This window comes from Vidua chalybeata, chromosome 10 (assembly GCF_026979565.1).
Source record: "Vidua chalybeata isolate OUT-0048 chromosome 10, bVidCha1 merged haplotype, whole genome shotgun sequence".
Lineage (NCBI taxonomy): Eukaryota > Metazoa > Chordata > Aves > Passeriformes > Viduidae > Vidua > Vidua chalybeata.
The window spans coordinates 21,589,552-21,610,093 of record NC_071539.1 but is presented as its reverse complement, the minus strand read 5'-3'; the positions used below and the strand labels follow the sequence as shown (position 1 = coordinate 21,610,093).

The 20,542-nt window shown below is 49.7% G+C and overlaps 1 protein-coding gene across 1 annotated transcript; it reads left to right on the top strand.

Moving 5' to 3' along the window:
- The first annotated feature begins 557 nt into the window (after positions 1-557).
- Positions 558-20,021, top strand: ATG4B (autophagy related 4B cysteine peptidase). Its single transcript, XM_053952026.1, has 13 exons — positions 558-618; positions 5,904-6,002; positions 6,440-6,511; positions 8,501-8,599; positions 9,012-9,113; positions 9,504-9,576; positions 9,897-9,976; positions 13,187-13,383; positions 14,353-14,431; positions 15,122-15,267; positions 15,892-15,948; positions 16,410-16,503; positions 18,326-20,021. Exons 1-13 carry the CDS (start codon positions 609-611, stop codon positions 18,397-18,399), a joined length of 1,182 nt encoding a protein of 393 aa, XP_053808001.1. The 5' UTR covers positions 558-608; the 3' UTR covers positions 18,400-20,021.
- Positions 20,022-20,542: the final 521 nt, after the last annotated feature.

The following is a 20,542-nucleotide window of genomic DNA, read 5'->3' as shown; positions in this document are numbered from 1 at the left end:
TGGCCGCCGCCATTTTGGTCGGGGTGCAGCTGTACGGCGCGGGGCAGGTGGGGAAGGGGGGGCTCTCTCCCTGCGCCTCTCGCTTGCCTCGCCGGCGCAGCTGGGCGTCCGCCTCCCGACGAGCCGCTCGGTCCGTGGCGGCCGAGCCCTGAAAGGCGTCTCCGAGTGGGGCGGGCATGGTGGAGGGGGTTACTCTCACAGGGAACAGAGGGGCGGGGCTGGGTCGGCTCCGTACCGCACGATGGCGGCGCCCATGTAACACATCATTCCTAAGTATACCTGTCGCGGGACGCGCCCGTCGGCGCTCTGCACAAGGAGCGGAGCCTTCACACTCCGCGCCGCCCTCTAGCCCCAGCCGCGGCCCCACCGCCGGCCCGCTGCCGCCCCGCGCTCCGCTTTGCTTCTCCGTACGGCAACATGGCAGCTCCCTGTCCGCACACAGCGGTGCGTGGCGCCGAGCTGTGACGAAACCATCGACAGCCAATCGGCGCGGGGGCCGGCTGCGAGCGGCGCTCGCATTGGCCGGGAGCGGCGCGTCGCGCCAGCAGTCGCGCGGGGCCGCGCCGGGCGTGAGAGTCGGCGGCGGCCGCAGCCTCGGCGGGGCCGCCATGGACGCAGGTGGGTCCCGGGCGGGCCCTGCCCGCGGCGCGGCGGCCGCGCTTCTCCTCGGGGCTCCCCGGCCCGACCCAACCCGGCGGCCGCTCGAGTCCCGCGGCTCCCCGGCGCGGCCTTCCCCGACGGGCGGCGGGGAAGGCGCCTCTTTCCGCCCTGGGCACGGCCCTGGGAGCCGCGGCCCTCCGGGGCCCGGCCGCCCCCGTGGTGGGGCGAAGGGGAAAGCGGTGGCTGCGTGGCCGCCGGGGTGGGCCGGCGCCGGCAGGAGCCCGGCGGCGAGTCCCTCCTGCCCTCCCCAGCCCCGCTGCTGCCGTCGTTCCTCGAAAGCTCGGGGCTCTGCCGCCGGGTCGGGTCAGCCCGGGGGGGAACCGGAGCGGGGAGCGGTGACAGGGCTGGTGTCGCTGTGCCCCGCTCCCCATGAGGGCTCCAGGGGCGAGAAGGCAGCTTGGGGGTAAGAGGGTGACTTTGGAGGGGTGAGAAGGTGTCCTCGGGAGGTAAGAAGGCGCCTCAGCCACTCATCACCCTCACAGAGAGCTCTAGCAAAGCTGTTTGTGGTAGAGATTTAGGTTTCGTTCGGGGTAAAGTAAAAATAAGTGTTTGGCACTTGTGTTGGGACCCGCTTCCCTCCAGCCTTAGCGTAGTAGCGGCTTCCACCCCCTCCGCAGAGATAAGTGTTGTTCCACAACAACAAACGCTTCCCTGTGCGCCGTGGGCTCCTCCTCCGCATCACCGAGCACGGTGAGCCGGGATCCCTCTCTCCTGTCCCTCCTCAGGGCTGTCCTGACTCGTTTCGGCCTTCGTGCCGCAGTTGTTGGCGGCGTGGTCAGGCTGAGAGCGTCCCGGCTCTGCCGGATCCGGTGTCACACCTGGAGGGGACGCGCTCCGCTGAGTGAACTCGCCCCCCTGATCCGGGAGATGTGTTTGCTTCCCCTTGGTGTGAGAGGAAAGGAAAGCTTTGCTGTGGTGGATGGTGGGGCTGGATCTCCTCCGTGAGAGGAGGAGGAGGAGAATCTCTGGGCTCAAAGCCCCTTCGTGTCCAGCCCTGCTCCCGAGATGGTCGGGAGCTGACAGCAAAACTTGGAACTGTTTGTTCCAGGCCTTCAAGAAAGCACCACCCTTCAGTAGCCTGACTTTCTTCACTGTCTGTCTCTTAACTCCTCGTTGGTGCTTGGATAATCAGGATTTGTCTTGTTTGAAGGAGCTTGGAGGAAAGAAAAGATTTAATCTTTCTTCTGCAAAGGCCACAAGTAAAGGTTTGAGCTGCTTGGTGTTTTCCAGCAATGCGTTTTACCAAAGTGGTAAATTTACCTTCTCTTTTTGACTATATCTGAAATGTTCCACATCCAATTGTGTTTCTCCTGTGCCTTGGGTGAGGTACCTATATCAGCTAAAGGAGAGATCATCCACCTCATTTCTGATCCTTTTGTGCTGGCCTTAGTTGGAGTCTAAAGGATTTGGGAAGGCATGAGAGCCAGGCCTTTTCAGAGAATGGAGAAACCTCAGGACCAGTTTGGGAAGGGAGGTATGGCAAAGCCTGGCTTTCCTTCAGCGCCACACTCCAAAGCTCAGCTTCTGTATTTTGTGTGAGAAGTTCTGCAGCAGAACTGAAGGTGCTGGGAAAATCACCTGCCGTGTTTCTGTTTGAGTCACCCAAGCCTTCACTTGTTGTTACTTGTTTCCCAGAGTCGGTGGGGAAACAAATAGCTTTGGTTGTGGTGTGGAAGATGAAGTTAGCATCCCTCACAGGCTGGCCTGGCCTCCAGCACGTTTGCAAACTGACAGCAGCACTCAGGGGCTGCTCCCAGCGCCCAGCTGTGCCTCTGGGTGTGTTTGCTGCAAGGTGGGACAAGGTTTCTATCTCCAGTGTTTGATTGTGCTGATTAAGGCTATGAGAAAGGAGAGAAAATTTCACCTTCTACCCTAATTCTGTGTGTTTAGAGAGTTGTTCTTGTGTCAAAGTGATGGAGCATGTCTCCTGTGAGGAAAGGCTGGGAAAGCTGGAGGTGGTCACCTGGAGAAGAGGAAGGCTCTGGGGAGACCTTAAAGCCCCTTCCACTGCCTAAAGGGGCTCCAGGAGAGCTGGAGAGGGACTTTGGACAAGGGCCTGGAGAGACAGCACAAGGGGGAATGGCTTCCCACTGCCAGAGGACAGAGATGGATGGGATATTGGGAAGGAATTGTTCCCTGTGAGCGTGGTGAGGCCCTGGCACAGGGTGCCCAGAGAAGCTGTGGCTGCCCCATCCCTGGAATTGTTCCAGGCCAGGTTGGACAGGGCTTGGAGCACCCTGGTCTATTGGGAGGTGTCTCTGCCCATGGCAGGGGGTGGAATGAGATGAACCTTAAGGTTCCTTCCAGGTCAAACCATTCTGGCATTCTGCTGTGGCATGTGCAAAGCTTTGCCTTTCCTGCTGAGGCTTTCTGGGATGAGGTGTTCTGCAGATCCCATGGAAGGTGTGCCCATGGGGCAGCAATCCAGCCAGCCTCCCCTCCTTCCCAGTGTGTGCAAGGCTCCTGGAAAGCGAGGGTGCCTTTCTCAGGGTGAGCTGTGCAGGGCTGACACTCTGCTTTTTCACTATAAAACCGTGTGAAGTGGAGCTGTTGTGTTTGATGTGCAGAGACTGCACATCCTCCTCTGCAGAAACTGCTGCTCCACTGTCCTGGATGCTCAGAGGTCGGTAATTAAAATAGACCGAGGGCTTTCTGAAGGTGAAGTTTTGGAGCACTGCCTGAGAAATGTGCTGATCTCACCCAGCTTCTGCAGCTCTGAAAGGAGCAGCTTCAAACAGGATTTCTGCTTGGTGAATTTCCAGATGTATTTCTCGTCTTCATCTCTGGCTATAAGAAGGAAAGAAAGGCTTCTGTGCAGTCTGTGATGTTCTTTGTGCCCTGCCTGAATTGTTTGGGTCCCACTGGCTGGTATTTAGCCCATCTGGGCAATAGCACAATAGATGGACTTTGGAAAAGTGCTGGAACGTATGAAGGTGGAGGCTTGTAAAGGAAACACTCAGTGACCTCCAGCCTTGTGGGGAGTTTACTGCTCCCATTATAATGTCCTTGATACTAACTAGGAGCAACCTCTTGAATTGTCTTCCCTGTGAAGGGGAAACCTGAACTCCTGCATTTGGTAGTTGTGCCTTTTCAACTGTTTTCTCCCCCTAATCCCAACACGAATGTCTGACCACCTCTTTGAGATGCACAGCTGGACACCCAGGGCCTTGTGCAGAGCCAGATGTTGGGCATCCAGCTGAAGGGCTGCAAGCCTGGGACTCTCCTCCCCAGTGTGCTGTGTCATGACACATGTGCTGCATTCCCTGAACATGTGGCTGGTCCAGCTGGAGATCCCCCTCTATCTGCTGACCCCTTCCTCTCTGAGCTTTGGTGAAGGGGGAAAGGCTCCAGCAGCCCCTTTCCAGCTGCTGATTCTTGCTGTGAAGTGTCCAGTTGCAAATCTTGTCTTTGCTAAAGACCTGGTGCCCTGCAAACTATGCAGGTGCAGAGGTTGTGATATTTGAGCAGGTCAGGGAATGTTGCTGGGAAGGAGAAGGAGGAATTGTGGATAGCTTGATGTTCCTCGGTAGCACCCTTGTTCCACTCATTTTCTTTAAGCTATTTGAGACTCCTGACAGAGAGTTGGATACATGGCAGGCTTAGGAACTGACAAATTAAACCACAGAATATTCCTTAGGGCTTTAAAACCTTCCTGAGAACTCCAGTATTTATGTTAAGATCATGCCAGTTACCTTTTCAAATCTGGACATTTTCAAGATTGGGTAGTAGATGGGAAAGAAATCCTTCATTTCCCTGCTGAAGTTTGTTAGAGGAGAAGACTGCAACAGTAATTTGTTGGGATATTTCTGTGCAAGCAGAATTGTTTTGTTTAGCTTGATGAGGAGTCACATAATGGGGTGACAATGGGAACATGTGGTCTGTGCAATCCTAAAGGTGCCTGGAACAGTCTTAAAGACTAATTCACACAAGGAACGTGCTTTATGTCTTGTGGGCTGGAATTAAGGCAGAGTCTGATGCAAAATTTGATTTAGGAGCCTGTTATCATTTCTGTTGCTGGGATTCCTGCTTGTTGGTCTTAGTGATGGTATCTGCTTGAATGTTTTCTTGGACATTTGGAATTGTAATTCCAGGTCAGGGAGCCTGCATTGGAAGGCTGAGCTACTTCAGGAGGCCAAAGTGTCTCATGTAGCAGCGGGTTACTCTGCAGAAGCCAAAAGTGAGGTGTGCCCCATGGAGAGGGGTGGCTTTTGCAGAGAACTGGGCTGACAGAAGCTTGTGGCCATGTACTCCTTTGTCCTGCTTTAAACCCACATCACATTACCACAGATTTTTTTGCATTTGCTGTGAGAGATGTTTTCAGTCACTACTTTAACAGTTACAGATCAGTCAGTCTTAGCTCTGCTTTAAATCATAGAGGTGGTTTGTTACATAATTGGCACCTGTAAAATCATGTGAGTCTTTTCCAGAATTCCCAGACTACTTTAAAGTCTATGTTTCCAAACACAGATGTAGTGGAGCACAGCTCATCCACCTCCTCTGGTTTTTCCTCCCTGTTGTTTGTACCCTGTGCACAACAGCTGAAGCTGTCCTGATCCAAGAGCAACCTGGGCTGCTGGGTTGTTCTGTCCTGGTCCTGGAAGGGGATAGACTTTTAGGCACTGATGGATGCCATGCTGTGAAGGGAGCCAGTAAAAGAGACAAAAGTTCTGCCTGTCAGCTTTGAATGAGCACATCTTCACAGCTGTTTTCCTCACTTTGTGGGGTGACACCTGTAAAGGCTTCTGCTGGGTTTGGTGCCTCTTGAGGAGGGACTGAGCAAGGTTTAGCTTCCACCTTAAGGTGATCTGTGTTTTGCATGTTCTTCCCTCAGAATTTGTGTTCCCTGCAAGAGGATTTTAACCACTTTGCTTGATGGAAAGAGGCCCTCAGTATCAATGCTGTAGTTGATGTCGCGCACAATGGTGCCTGTTCTGGGAAATGGTGTAGCTGCCAGGTGAAGTTTTAGATGTTTTCTGCCCCAGGCAGAACCTGGAGCTGGCTTAACCTGGAATTCTTGCTGCTTTTCTGCCTGTGGAGCAGCCAGGAGTGAGCCAGGGCTGGGTCACCTGTGTGCCTCCCAGAGCTGAGTGCAGAGCACTGGGACATTTTCCTGCCAGCCCAGGGGCTTTGGGCATGGGTGGGACTCACTGGACCACAGCAGCTCTGATTCTGTAGCTTTGTCTGGTTTTGAAAACAGAAGGAAAAGCTATCAAAGGTTTGTGATTTCTCCTTTCTCTTTCTAGCTACTCTTACCTACGACACCCTCAGGTTTGAGTATGAAGACTTCCCTGAGACCAAAGAACCCGTTTGGATCCTTGGCCGGAAATACAGTGTTTTTACAGGTATTTTGCGTGCACAGTGCAATGTTTTAAGGCTCCAGAGGACTTTGTTAGCGTTGCACTTGGGTTTTAGCTGCCATGCTTCTGTCTCTCTGGCCATTTCTGTGGACTCGGGAATATTTTTGTGCAGAAAGTTAGCATATGGGAGTTGTTGGGATATGTCATGAGGGCAGGATGGTGGAGACAGGGGGCAGAAGGACGGTTTGCTGCTTCATAATTTGCCTGTGGCCATAGCGCCTTTGAGTTGATGGCAGCTATTTTGAGGGGGAAAAGAAGTACTTTGTGCACAGCAGTACTGCTCTGTTCCTCAGCCAGACTCTGCATCTCTGGGCCTGCAGACTGTGAGGAGCAGAATTCCTTGGGAGGGTGAGTGGGAGGTGGGTTTAGCAGTCTTGGTGCCCCCCTCATGTGTGTGCCTTTCCATGCTGAACACTTTCCAGAGAAGGAAGAGATCCTGTTGGATGTGACCTCTCGGCTTTGGTTCACCTACAGAAAGAACTTCCCTGCTATTGGTATGTACTCTGGAGGAGTCTAAAGGCATCCTGGAAATTATTGTAATCCAGTTATCCCTAATAAAACAAACATGGCATCATTTCCATTCATAAGAGTGTGAAATGTGCTTCATCCAATTGATTAGACAGGCTTTTTGTTTACCTGATAATGAGAATTCCTCATCCCCTTGGGTAGGAGGGATAGAAGTGGTTTTTAAAGGAACACAAGAAGCAGTTTGGGAAGTCTGCTCTTTTTTTAGGCAACATGGGAGGATTTTTGTACTTCATCACATCCTACATCAGTCTAGTGTGAAATATTACTGAATGATGGTCTTGGGCTTGAAGTGGATTGAAATGATGAAACCTAGAGAATGATACAGAAATTGCTGCCTTTGTGCATCTGCTCCAGGCTCTGTGTGGGGGTTTTGTTTGTCTAGGGGGAGTTATGTGTCTGAAGTGTGTGTTACACACAGGAGCTGTAGTGACAGGGGAATGTTTCCCAGTGAGCTCGAAGGAGGATGTCTGGGTTCCCTAAGATACCCTGCATGGCCTCTTCTGGGGTTTGTGTTTGTGTGCTGGGTGCAAGGTGTATCAGAGGAGATCCAAGAGCAGGTAAATGGGACTCCAAGGCCTACCCATGTCCCCCTTCTGTCACTGTCACGCCCAGCAGTCAGTGGGAAAGGAACATGGCTCAGCTTTGAAAAAGAGACTTCTTCCTAACTGGTCCTTCTGGCTTGTGCTGTTCTTTCCCTGCTGGGAAGCCCTCTGCCTCACAAGCTCTGAGACATCTTTGATGTAGTTTAATCCCTTTAAATTCATGTTTGTGCACCATAGTTAAACATATGTTCGAGAACAAAGGGTTAGCACATGTTTAACTGGCTCACAGACACAATTTTGGTTCCCTTGTGAGTCATTAGAGGCTGTGGGGTGAAGACAGACCCCATTTTCTGAGTAATTTCCCATATATACCATAAATATGATCTGCGTGTCATACACAGTAAACATTTTTCAGTATTTTTTCTCCCAGTCACCCCTGTTACTGTTCATCCCTTCCCTCTGTGCTAGCCCACTTAATTATTGTAAGGGTTAGGGAACTGTCTGAGGCTAATTTTGTAAAGCATTATCACTTTTGGAATTTCTACGTGTTATGAATTACTGGTGAAATTATAGAAGACAACTGGTGACCATTGAGAAGCTGATTAAATAGTTCTCCAGGTGATTTTTCTCCCTGTTTAGGACCAAAAGAAGAAAGCAGCATTACAAAGACTAGCAGAAGCTGTGCCCAGGCACAGATTACCTACTGTGATCACACTGAACATTTGATCTCTGTTATTTGTAGTAAGAGCCAGAGCTGCAGTGGAGGAGCAGCAGTTTCATTTGGAAGATCTGTCAGGGAAATGCTTTTAGCCTTGTGTCCTTTGTCTTAGGCTTTCCAGCATGAGCTGATATCCAGCTTTCTCCAGCAATATGTAGGATATGTCTTTTTTTCACTGCTTGGGTAGGTTTTTCTTGGCTGACGCCTTTGTTTTTTTGGTCTGACTACATTGTTCACTTCGAAATGTTATTTGTAGCCACTTCTGATGTGGGAATTCCCTGGGACTGGTTTGTTCTGAAGGATGAGTTGCCTTCTCAAGATGACGATTACAAGTCTCATCTTTAACAAACACCTTTGTGTAGGAATGTGTCTGAATTGGGCTAAGAGTCTGCAGCCAGGCTCAATGGCTGTTGCTCTCCTGAGAAATTCAGCTCTCTCTTGGGCTGTTTGGATTTCCCTTGGAATTTTTTTCCCCTTTCAGTTAGTGTTAGAGGAGTTTATTTATTTGTTTTTAGGGGATGCTACTAAGTTACTCATCGATAACCACATTTTTGGTTTTCAGCCTTGGCTGTGTGAGCTAAGCTAGTCCTCATTCCCTGCCTTGTCTCCTGGTGAACCTGCTGCCCATTCATTCTCCTCCCTCTTGGCACTGTCTCACCATTCATTCCCTGTTTATTTTCTGTCCTTGTTTCCAGGAGGAACCGGTCCCACCTCTGACACGGGCTGGGGCTGCATGCTGCGCTGTGGCCAGATGATCTTTGCTCAGGCCTTGGTCTGCAGGCATTTGGGAAGAGGTAAACCAGTGCACAGCCCTCACTGACTTCCAGGGCCATGTGCTCCCAGGGGTGCACCACTTGGAAGAACAGAGATAACAAGGACACAGCTGGGAATTGCTGAGGGTTCTGTTAACTTTTTCTTCACTCTTCTCGAGTTCAGGACTTGGAAATCTCCAGGGATATTTGGATTTTCTGATTTTATGTTTGTTTATTTGCTTTTCTGTGGGTGATGGTATCTTATCCCAGCTGTAAGAATGTTTTCTGTTATTTTAAAATTACCCCTTTACTGTTGGGAACACCTCAGATGCTTAGTAATAATATGACAATGTGAAAATTTAGTTGGTCAATACACAGCAAGAGAATTGCAGCTTGCAGCCTCTGGTTGCTAATAAGTGCCATGTTTATTTCATATATCCCTTGTCTCTCCTAGACTGGAGGTGGATAAAAGGGAAGAGGCAGGTGGATAATTACTTCAACGTTCTTAATGCCTTCATTGACAAAAAAGACAGCTACTACTCCATTCACCAGATAGGTAAGAAGAAAGAAATGCTCAGTTGTGGCAAATGGGCTAAGGAAGGCTCTCACCTTGATACAAACTTCCCTGAAAAATCAGAGAAGCAGCCTGTTCCAGTGTTTCCTGTGGGGTGAACAGAGCTCAGGTCACAGGGGTGGTCTAGTGATCAAACACTGGGTAAAGATTCTTCTGAAGCAACACTGCCCTTTGAACTTCTGTGCTGGTGCATTTTAGAGAAAGGATTTGCTCTGCAGTCCTTCAGGATGTCCTTTTCACCCCAATGAAACAGTAAATACTGCTGATTCAATAAAGTTTCCAAGTGAGAATTCTTCCCTATTAAATACAAACCTGATTAGAAAGTGGGTGAAGTTATTGACTACGTTATTCTGGTTTTTTGTTGTGATGCAGCCCAGATGGGAGTCGGGGAGGGAAAATCCATAGGCCAGTGGTATGGACCAAACACGGTCGCACAGGTGCTCAAGTAAGTGCTGCCCTTTCCTTTTCTCTGCTGAATCAGGCAGTGGGGCTGTTGGTGTGTGGTACCTCTGAGCTGAAAGGGTTCTGCCTGTAATAACACCCTCCCTCCTCTCACATTCTCCCCTCATGTCAGTAGATGGGCAGGCAGGTCCCTGGAATAGGCTGGAATTGCCTAACAGCAGCTTTCCCAGGTCAAAGCACATTGCACAGCATAACTGATAACACCAGTCTCACCTAATCCATTTTCTCCTCTGATACACCACCATCTCTGCCTTGTAGTTGTAGCCATCCTTCATTACTTATTTGTTTTTAATTTTCCTCTAGAAAACTTGCAACTTTTGATACGTGGAGTTCCCTGGCAGTACACATAGCCATGGACAACACAGTGGTGATGGAAGAAATCCGTAAGTGTCACGTGGAGCTAGAACATGGTATATCCTGGGCAGCGAGAGCCCAGAAAAAAGCTGGAGAGCTAAACAAACATGAAGTCCATGTTCTGTCTTTGTTCCCTGTGAGCGTGGTGAGGCCCTGGCACAGGGTGCCCAGAGAAGCTGTGGCTGCCCCGCCCCTGGAAATGTCCAAGGCCAGGTTGGACAGGTATTGGAGCAACCTGGGATAGTGGAAGGTGTCCCTGCTCATGGCAGGGAGTGGAACAGGATGAGCTTTATGGTCCCTTCCAGCACTCATGATCTGTGAAAGCTGTGTGCAGATGTGCAAAACAAGGTGAGAATTGCTATTCTAGGGCAAGGAAGGGTCTTGCTTGACTTTCATTTCATCTGGTGATGCCTCTGGGCCTGGAAAGAAGGTTTGCTGACCTTCAGACAACATATGGGAGCGGCTTGGTAGGCAGTGTCAGACTTGTTTATGGCCACAAGGAGCAAGCAGTAAATGGCTGTGACATAATTGGTAGGGTGGGTTCTGCTATGCTATTGGACAGAGTAAGAAAGCCAGAACAGATCTGAAGAGGAAAAGGGTCAAAATTGGCAGAGGAAGAGGATAACAAGGGAATCCACCACTCTCATAATTTTCAGGAATATTCACTGGTGGTTTCTTCTTTTTTCCTTCTTTGTTTTTTGGGGCATCCTGCCCCCAGGCTGGCTCTGGAGGCTGATCAGCTCTTCTTGCCCATCCTGAACCTGCCTGCTCTGGCTGCAGCACTGCAGTAACCAAAGCTACAAAGCTGAGCACCTGCACTGCTGGTTGCTGCAGCCCTGCATGGTCCTGGCCTCAGCAGCCTTCTCATGGCTTGCTTAAGGCTAATACCTGAGGCAATGAGCCCACCCAGCACAAACCTTGCAGTGTTTCTGCCAGGGCAGTGCTCTCAAACAGCTGGTGTAGGGTTACAGGTGAGATGGTGGCAGGCACCATTTAGGCTGGCTTGGCTACCACAGGGCCAAGATCAATAGCCAGGCAATTTTTGCCTGGAGTGCAGGACAGTCACTTTGTCACATCTCTTGTCAGGTAGGCTTAGTTGGGCCTGACAGAGAAGTGTGTGCCTAACCTTAGCTGAAGGCGTGTGCTGATGCCCTTGGCTTAAACAAAGGCCAGTTTTAAAACAGAAATTGGATTATCTTTCACTTTCAACCTGCAAATATCACTCCTAGAGCTGAAGCATGCTGGCTACGAGGCTTAGGTGTGCTGCAGGCTCTGTTTGTGTGGCACTGGCTGTTCAGCACTGGTGCTGCTTCAAGTGACATGTCCATACAACTTGTCATGGGCTGGGATGTGTGTGCTTGTTTTGCTCAAATGTGGATCATAATGTGCCTGTTCAGGGCCTGAAAGTCACTGTGTGAGTGGGTCTGATGTGTTACATGTCTGTAGGTTTGTGTTTGATACCTTGTGCCCCAAACATTGTGGATAAAAGTAATGTTGTTTCATACATCTGTTAATTCTGTCACTGATAGGGTTCAGTCAGAAGTTCACAGGAAATGCCTTTTGTTACAGCAGTGAAGAAACATAAATCTTTCTCCCTTCTGTGTCACTGTTCTATGAGAAAGGGCAATTGAGCTAGACCTGAGCTGGAGGAGACTCACAAAGGTGGTGAAAATCCAAGACAGTTAAAGCCAGTACCTGCCAGCAGCAGCTGCAGCAGGAGAGGTGTCATGTCAGATCTGTTGGAATAGGTTTGCAGTAAGTGGTTGGGATCCAGCTGGGAAGCTTTAGGCAGGTTCTGCTCTGCTGTGGCACCACAGAACTGCAAAGCCTGCCAGATATTAAGGTGAATTTAGCCTGTGCCAAGCTCTCTGCTGCTCAAACTGCAGGTAAATATGTTCATACACAGTGAAGGATTGCTCCGTGCTTTTCCTGATGAGGAAACCTGCAGTGACACCCCCTTCAGCAACAACCCTGGCTTGGCAGCTGATTTCAGATCATCTGGACAGGCAGGCTACTGCAACAAAAAGCCTGCTTTAACAGGAGAAATGGCTACAAATAATGACTTTGAGTTTCCTCAGAACCACTGGTAACTATGTCTGTGCATCAGATGCACACATACACCTTCTCCCTTCTTGAGGAACAGTACAGGGAGGAACTGCAAACATTGCAGTGCAGGTTGTCTCTCCTCCTGAGACTTTAGATCAAAGTCCTATTTCTTCTGAATTTGGGTGTAATACTGTCCTCATTCAGCTGGGTTTGAAGCTGTCAGTAGTGAAGAAATACCCAGCTGAAATGGCAAATGGCTGGTGATTAAGGTGTTTGTTTACATCACGTCCTACCTGCTAGAGTGTCCTGGCATTCAGTCTAAGCTGGGAATAAATTAAATGAGCCTCTGGCATTCAATCCAACTGCCTTGGCTTCATGATTCTTTAATCATGCTGTGGGTTTCCTTGGGGTTTGGGTTGGGTTTTTTTTTTCACACACCCAGCAAGTAATTAAATTGGCCAGTGAGACAGGTAGGCTTGGAGTTGTTTCTGGAGCAGAATTTACATAACCTGGGTGCATTACAGCCTAGCTGTGTATTTGTCAAGCCTTTAGGATGAGGATGCAGAATGCTTATGTCATGTGTATGCCCTGAGGAGTTCTGCTGTCCCATATCTTAGAGGCAGAGCTCATGCTGAAATTGCAGAGTTTAATGACCATACTGCTTTAGGTCTGTAAAGTAGCTTGTGAATGATCTCCAAGAAAATTTATGAAGCTTTTTGTGACCTTTAGGAAAGTTATAACTACTCTAGACAGATACCATGTTTGTATCTTGCTGCAGCACTTAATTACAGGTGAATATTTCCTACGTTAACTCATAATGCTGTCCTCAGTTCATTCATGAGCTCCTCTGGAGTTGGACACTCCAGAATTTTCCTCTTTCTGCTTACAAGCTTTATGATTTCAGGACAGCTGTCTGACCTGCTAATCAATCCCTCCAGCTTTGTTGGCAGAGGTGGTTGTTCACCTTTCTGGAAGAATTTGCATTTTTGCTGTGGTACAAGCTGCTGTGGTTTGGTGTGAGCTCAGCTGAGGCCCTGCACACACATCACACAGCCCCAGCACTCAACCTCTTCAAGCTCCTCTTGGGTTTAAGTGCTGTAGGCTTCTGGTAAAGAGCAGTTGTTGATCAGAGGAATGGCTGAAGGTCTGGGAACAGAGTCCTGATGCTTTGTGCTCCTGTTCCCTTTCCATAGGGAGGCTGTGCCAGTCCAATGTGCCATGTGCTGGAGCTGCAGCATGCCCTGCCCTGGAGTCAGATGTGCTCTACAATGGCTGCCCAGAGGACGTGGGGCTCAGAGAGAGGCTTGCCCTGTGGAAACCACTGGTGCTGCTGATACCTCTCCGCCTCGGGCTCACAGAGATCAATGAAGCCTATATTGAAACACTAAAGGTAGGGAATCTGGAGCTGAATTTCTGCTGGGGTGATGCTTAAGGATCCTGTTGTGAATTAAGTAATTACTCAGAAGTCATTGCAAAAGAAAAATGTGTTCAGAGACAGTCCTTGTCAGAGGTCAGGATATAGGTTCTTGAAAGCTGTAGTCAGGAAAATGGGGGACTTGAGGGGTTGGGCCTTTTCTGGTTGGGTTGTTTTTGGTTTGGTTTTTTTTTTTTTTTTTCCTTTTGAGGATCTTACTTCACAGCTTAGATCTCAGCCTCTCTTTGTGTGCAGATGGTATCAACCTGCTGAAGCCTTTGTTCAGCCCAGCTATACCCTTGGTGGTAGCCTGAGTGTTAATTAATACAGTGTTGCACACTCCCCGTGGCTTGGATGCTGAAGTTTGTGCTGCAGACTGAGGCTAAGAGCTGTCAGGTGGTTGCAGGTTGGAGTATTGAGAAGCTGCAGAATTTAGGGTGTACACAAGACAGGGAGCACAATGCTAGCAAGCTCTGAGCTTGGGTAAGAAACCTCCAGATTCAGATTTGTGGGAGGTTACTTCCCTTAACTCAGATCATGTTCAGCTGCTCCAGGTGGATAGGAACTTAAACTGTTTCCTGAATGATTGTTCCCTCCTGAGAGCACTGTTGCAACCTGATGACAGCTCCAGGGATCTTGCCACTGATTGCAGCAGAGCCAGGACTTGCCCATACCAAGTCCTGGAGTAGTGCAGCTTCTTTCATTTGGTCCACCTGTCTACTCCTGTCTGCAGTTAAAAGTGTTTTTGAGCTGCTTCCATGCTCTTTGAAAGCTCTGTGTTGCAGCCTGATGGAGATTTTTTCCAGAAATGGCTGGTTTTGCTGGTAGTTGCTGATTTTCTATGTCCCTGTCCATCTTTCCCACTGCATTTTTGGATGTTTGCCTGTGTTGCCACCTGCTGTTTCACTGTCTGTCAGCTGTGTGTTTTCTGTGTTGCTTTTCCAGCACTGCTTCATGATGCCCCAGTCCCTGGGAGTGATCGGAGGGAAGCCAAACAGTGCTCACTACTTCATTGGCTATGTAGGTGAGTGCCCAGAGGACTGCAAAGACTGTCCAAAGAATCTCCCCCTGGCTAAAACATGCTTGTGGGGTGGCACAGCTCTCCTCCTTAGCCTGTGGTGCATGCTGCAGGGTTCTCCTTTCCTGCTGGAAGCGTGGAAGGCTGCTGTGGGCTGAACCTCTCACCTGAGTGATATAGATTTGAACGGTGGCCATAAACTTCCACTGCATAACACAAAATCTGGTCTGTGGAGTGCATAGAGCCTGCTTCCTGCATTCAGAGCTGACCTCCCTCTGCAGCTTGGCTGGATTTAACTGTTCTTTAGGTGTTCCTCTAACCCTACAAACTCCTATTACTCTCCTCCTTCCCTCTTGTTTCCTCTCTGCCAGAAACCTCAGGTTATTTGTGCTTTAGATTTCTGGGGTCTATTTGAGCTCACCCAGGAAGGGATGAGCAGGAACAATGCCCAAATAGTGCCTGTGCCTCAATCCCAGGGCGTCACAGTGGAGTGGCCACCGTGGTTGTGCTGGCAGCTGTGCCTGGCTGAGAAGCATTTGGGGAAGTGGCTGAAAGCAAGATGTCCCTGGAATGTGGATTCCTCTGTGTGGTTATGAGAGCTGGCTCTGCCGTTGCTCTTCCTCCTCCTCCTATCTCAGCACTCCTCAACTTGTGGCACAGTTCTTCCTGTTGATGTGTCCTTGCCTGTGTGCCCAGGTGAGGAGCTCATTTACCTGGACCCCCACACCACGCAGCCGGCGGTGGAGCCCAGTGACAGCGGCTGCCTCCCCGACGAGAGCTTCCACTGCCAGCACCCTCCGTGCAGGATGAGCATCGCCGAGCTCGACCCCTCCATTGCCGTGGTGCGTCCTGTTCCTCCTGCTCCCCGGCACCCCAGGGGCACTGCTGGGCTCCCCCTGCTCCACAGGGAGAGGCAGTGGTGTTGGGCTGGCTACTCTGTGGTGCTGTGCTCTGGGAAAGTGCTGCCCTGGGTTTTGGTGACGCTGGTAAAGCAGCTCCTCACAGAGAGTGCTTAACTCGGGGAAGTCCCCCTTGCATGGCAGTTAAAGACCATCCCTCATGGGGCAGTGTCATTCTCTGGGGTTTAGTTTGGGCTTTGATTTGGATTGATGGGCAGATCTGAATCCATTCCTGAATCCATATGATGATGCACCATGGCTTGTTTTCTGTTGAACCTGAGATGCCTGCTCTTTGTTTCCTTTGTTCCTCCTCGTTTTCCTTCCGCAGTAAAGAAAATATTGATGATTCCTGCACTTGGATAGCCTGGTCACATCAAGCCTTTGTGGAGTGTTCAGTTTAACAGGGCAGTGTGAGGCACATTTTTAAAGCAAGGTAGTCAGGAGTAGTAACTGCTCCCAGTCCTGATCGTGGTACTCGGTGTTTACACAGGGCCTTAAGTCTGAAATGATCAATCTAAAATATAGAAAGATAAAGTCTTTTTCTTCCTCTTTTTTTTTTTTTTTCAGGGCTTTTTCTGCAACACAGAGGCAGACTTTAATGACTGGTGTCAGCAAATCAAAAAGGTTTGTATTTATAGATCTGGTCAGACATTGGAACAGCCTGCCCAGGGAAGTGGTGGAGTCCCCATCCTGGGAAGTGTTCAAAAGGCATGTGGATGTGCACTTGGGAACATGTGGTAATATTGGCAGTGCTGGGGGAATGGTTGGACTTGAAGATCTTGGTGTTATTGTCCAATTTCCCTCTCTCTCCCTCTTTCTGATTCTGTGTCCCTTGGAAAGGAATATCAGGTATTGTTTTGTTTCCAAACCACCGCATAGAGACCATGTAGCAGCAGCATGACCTCATTTTAAGCGTATTGAACTACCTAAAGGAGCATAGCTCTGAAATCCTGTTGATGATGTGATCAGAAGCTTTGAAAAACATTTTCCCAGCTACAGTGAAGTCCCAACAGATCGTTATTACCCCTGCAGTGCACCAGCAGTGCAGAGCTGTTGGTTCTCATGGCTCTGCTCTGTCTCCACAGCTGTCCCTGGTCAGAGGAGCGCTGCCCATGTTCGAGCTGGTGGAACGCCAGCCCTCACACTTCTCCAACCCCGACGTCCTGAATCTCACACCAGGTGAGGCCACACAGGGAGGGAGAGCTGAGGGTGAGCCCATCCCTTTGGCTTTCTGGAAATCATGAGGAATTACATGATGACTTCTAGTATGTTCCTGTTCCACCTGGAATTTAAGCTGGAGTTCTTGGGTCAATTGATGTAGTTCTTCAGCTTTCAGTAGTGGTTTGCAGATCCCACAGTGTCTCAGGGTGATTTTTAGAATAATCTATGAATGGTGATGGTGACTGAGCAGAAAAACAACCAAGCTCACACGCTGTCATGGCAGGGTGACTCTGTGGTTTCTGATGGGATGCTTGGAGGAATCGAAAGCGTCCAGTGAAAAGGCTGAAAACCGAGTTTGTAGGTAATGAAAATGCTCCAAGACAGGGCTGGTCACACTTAGTTCCAGCATAAGGCACTCCTTCTTGGCATGTACCATTACCAGTGGGAAAAAGGACAAGTGCTGGGCCCTAACCTTGCCTGTCAGGCTTTGCTTATCACATTAAAGACATGAGCAAACATTGCAGGAGATAAAGCCATTGGCTGCTTCTGCCAAGAGTAGTGAGTGTGTATGGGCAAGCCTATCCTGTCACCAGGCATGGGGAGGCCTCCTGGCAACCTGCACCCTGCACTTCTGGTCTCTCTCTCCCTGCCATCCTTCCTTAAAAACTTTCATTATCACACCGTCCTTTGCTGTTAACCATGCTCAATTCCCTTAAACTGTCAATTGATCCTTGCCTGTCTTAAGTTGTCCCTAATGTTGTCTTTCCTACTCTTAAGTATGTTTTTTGTAATGGACTACTTGTCCTTCTCCCTCTTCCCTGGCTTGTAGAGCCTCTCCCATCTGCCAAGGCCACCATTCACTTCTGTTAGTTGTGTCTCTCACTAGAATGAGTAATTGAACTTTGAGCCCCTTTCGGGGCCTAAAGGGGTTCCAAGAAAGCTGGAGAGGGCACAGTGACAGGATGAGTGGGAATGGCTTCCCACTGCCAGAGGGCAGGCTTAGATGGGATATTGGGAAGGAATTTCTCCCTGTGAGGGAGGTGAGGCCCTGACACAGGTTGCTCAGAGAAGCTGTGGCTGCTCCATCCCTAGAAGTGTCAAAGGCCAGGTTGAACAGGGCTTGGACCTCCTTGGGATAGTGGAAGGTGTCTCTGCCCATGGCAGGGGGCAGGACTTGGATGATCTTTAAGGTCCTCTCCAGCCCAAACCATTCTGGGATTCTGTAACTGTCCAGCCTGAACTAATAAAGGTTCCTCCTTCCCCCTGTGCTAAAGTTGCTTCCTTCCCCTTTAAGTGTGACCTCTTTCTTCATCATATAGTTGGAAGGGTAGAGAAGTGGGATCAATTAACATTAGTTTTCCTCACAAAGTGAACTGTACCAATTGCTTTTAGGAGAGTGCATGTTGTAATTACATTTCCTAACAGTTGAACCAAAATCAACTATAGCAGAAATGATTCTCTAACACATAGGGGTAAATGTATCTCTTAACTGGGACAGGAATCTTCACTGGTATTGGTCCAGACCTGGGCAAGTTCTCCTGTTTTGAGCCTCTCGAGGCAGAACAGTCTCCTGCTAATGCAGAACTGGGGCACAGGAAGGCTGTACAAAACAGTGGCAGCAGAAATGTGTTTGGATCTGTAAAAGATTATGTGCTTCTGTGCTCCATGTAATTCTCTCCAAGGCATTTTCCATACCACTGACATGTTCTTATCCTCCTCAGAGCCCTCACTCAGGTTTGTCACTGAGTTTTAGAACTTGTAGGCACTTGGCACTCAAATTGTGATGCCCTCCAGCTGCTGGTCTCACTGACAGTCACAGTCTGTGCTTCTTCTCTTCCAGATTCCTCTGATGCCGACAGATTGGAAAGGTTCTTTGACTCGGAAGATGAAGACTTTGAAATCCTGTCCCTTTGAAAACAAATAGGAAACTGACTCTGCAAATTTGTGTATGTGTGGGGAGAAGGGGGGAGGGAAGCTCCTTCGAGAGCCTGGGGCTACCGGTTTTCATAGGCGCTTGCTGCCATCCCTGCCTCCCGTCCATCCTGGCATTCCATGCAGCCTCGGAGCGGAGCGCGCAGTGTCTGCAGTGGGATGAAGAACCCTGAGGGTGTTACAGCCTTACTGGCTGCAGTTGGAATTGCTCAGCAGCAAACAGTTGCTGGAAGTGGATGCAGTGGTGCTTAGGAGTTCAAAGCCTATCTGTTATATCAGCAGGTCAGCTGGGCCTTCCGGGGGAGGCACGGAAATCGTTAGAGCGCTGAATCCTTCCATGGGGACTCCCCTCTGAAGCTTAAGTAGAGCCCACCCATCATTTAGCAGGAGAAAGGTCCAGTTAATGCTTTTAGCAGCTTCCCTTCTCACTGGCCAACCTGGGCTGCAGCTCACAATGCCAGGGAACAGCAGCCACGTCCCACAGACAGCTGTGAAGCCTCCGGAGTGCAGGTCCCTATGGTACAACTCCTGTTCATGCTCTGCAGGACACTCAGCGCTACCTCTCCTGTCCACAACCTATAGAAAGGGAGTTGAGAGAATTTCTAAGTGAATGGGAATTCAATAAGTGAAGTGTGGAGCAGTGGTGTGCTGTTGCTCAGTGAGTCAATCCATGTGCTTCTACAGTGGAATAGTCTACTGCAAGTACCTTCAGGAAAGCTGGTTTGAACAGAAAACTGAATTCCACAGCCCTGGGAAAAAAAAGAGTCCAGAGCTGAGAGAGCTGAAACAAGGCAGCAGAGAGCTGCCAGGCATCTTCCAGGCTTTTGCCTGTCCACCAGTGTGCTGGCATGGTGACTAGGGAGTGATGTGCTGCCAAAAACCCAAGCTGTAAAACCTCTTGAGGTGCCCTGGGTGGGTTGGTCAGTGCTTCCTCCAGCTACTCTTGTCAAACATTCCCTTTCCAAAGCAGAAGAGGTGCCTGAAGGTCAAGGAGGTTTCTGAGCTGTGTTGGTACCTTGCCTCTGCCAGCTCCCCTCCCTGTTGAGTGTGCCCAGAGGTGCTCTAGGAGCTAACCTGGAGAAACCCATCAGGTGACCATCCCAAGAAGGGCAGAGTGCCTTGAGAAGGTCCAAATATACTGGAAATTTTAGCTACTTTAAGCTGGTAGCTCTGCCTGGGGCCCTTCTCCACAAAGAAAGGTAAACTGTGGAGGAGAGCTGTCTCCATGCACACTGCTAGGGAAGTGCTGCCATGGTTTCCTTGGTGTGTGCTGCACACTTCAACCCTGTTTACAAGGCCTTGGTTTGTGCATTCAGGTTTGGAACCTGTCAGATGATGGTGGTGTGCCCAAGGGTGGTGCCACCAGGCTAGAAACGACCTGTTTTCCCCGTGACTGACCTACTGATGCTCTGTCCCTGTGATACCCAAAAGCAGAGGTTTGAACTGGGAACCACAATGCTTCTGTCACTAAATTATTATTTGCTGCTTTCTGCCTGCTTCTCCTCTTCTCTCTTGTAGTCAGGGGAAGAGGCAGCAGAGGAAGTGGGGCTGTGCTCCATTCATCTGCTTTCAATTTCTATCTGAATAAACAGATCTAAAATCTTTGCCTGTCCTGATGTCCTTGCACATGTTGAAAGCAGTGGTGGGTAGTATGCAGTACACCAGGAGAGTCCAGTGTGGAGAGGGGCTCCAAGGGAGCTGGAGAAGGACTTTGAACAAGGGCCTGGAGGGACAGGATGAGGATGAATGGCTTCCCACTGCCAGAGGGCAGGGTTAGATGGGATACTGGGAATAAATTCTTCAGAGCAGGAGGAGGCCCTGGCACAGGTTGCCCAGAGAAGCTGTGGCTGCCCCATCCCTGAAGTGTCCAAGGCCAGGTTGGACAGGGCTTGGAGCAACCTGGTCTAGTGGAAGGTGTCCCTGACCATGGAAAAAGAGGATCTTTAAGATCCCTTTCCAACCCAAATCAGTCTGTGATTCTACTGTTTATTTCACATTCATGGTTTTATGTTTAAGGACAGCTCTGCCAGACAAGATTTTACCTGAGTGTTAACACAACCCCAATAACAGAGCTAAGCTCAGCTGTCTTAGACCTTTAACAGGCATTTCTGGCTTTTCAGTGTGT

What these genes read in the sequence shown, in the direction of transcription:
- ATG4B (XM_053952026.1), top strand. An exon ending in ACGGTCGCACAGGTGCTCAA is followed by an intron (nt 9,577 to 9,896) that starts GTAAGTGCTGCC and finishes ATTTTCCTCTAG; the next exon opens with AAAACTTGCAACTTTTGATA. An exon ending in TCGACCCCTCCATTGCCGTG is followed by an intron (nt 15,268 to 15,891) that starts GTGCGTCCTGTT and finishes TTTTTTTTTCAG; the next exon opens with GGCTTTTTCTGCAACACAGA.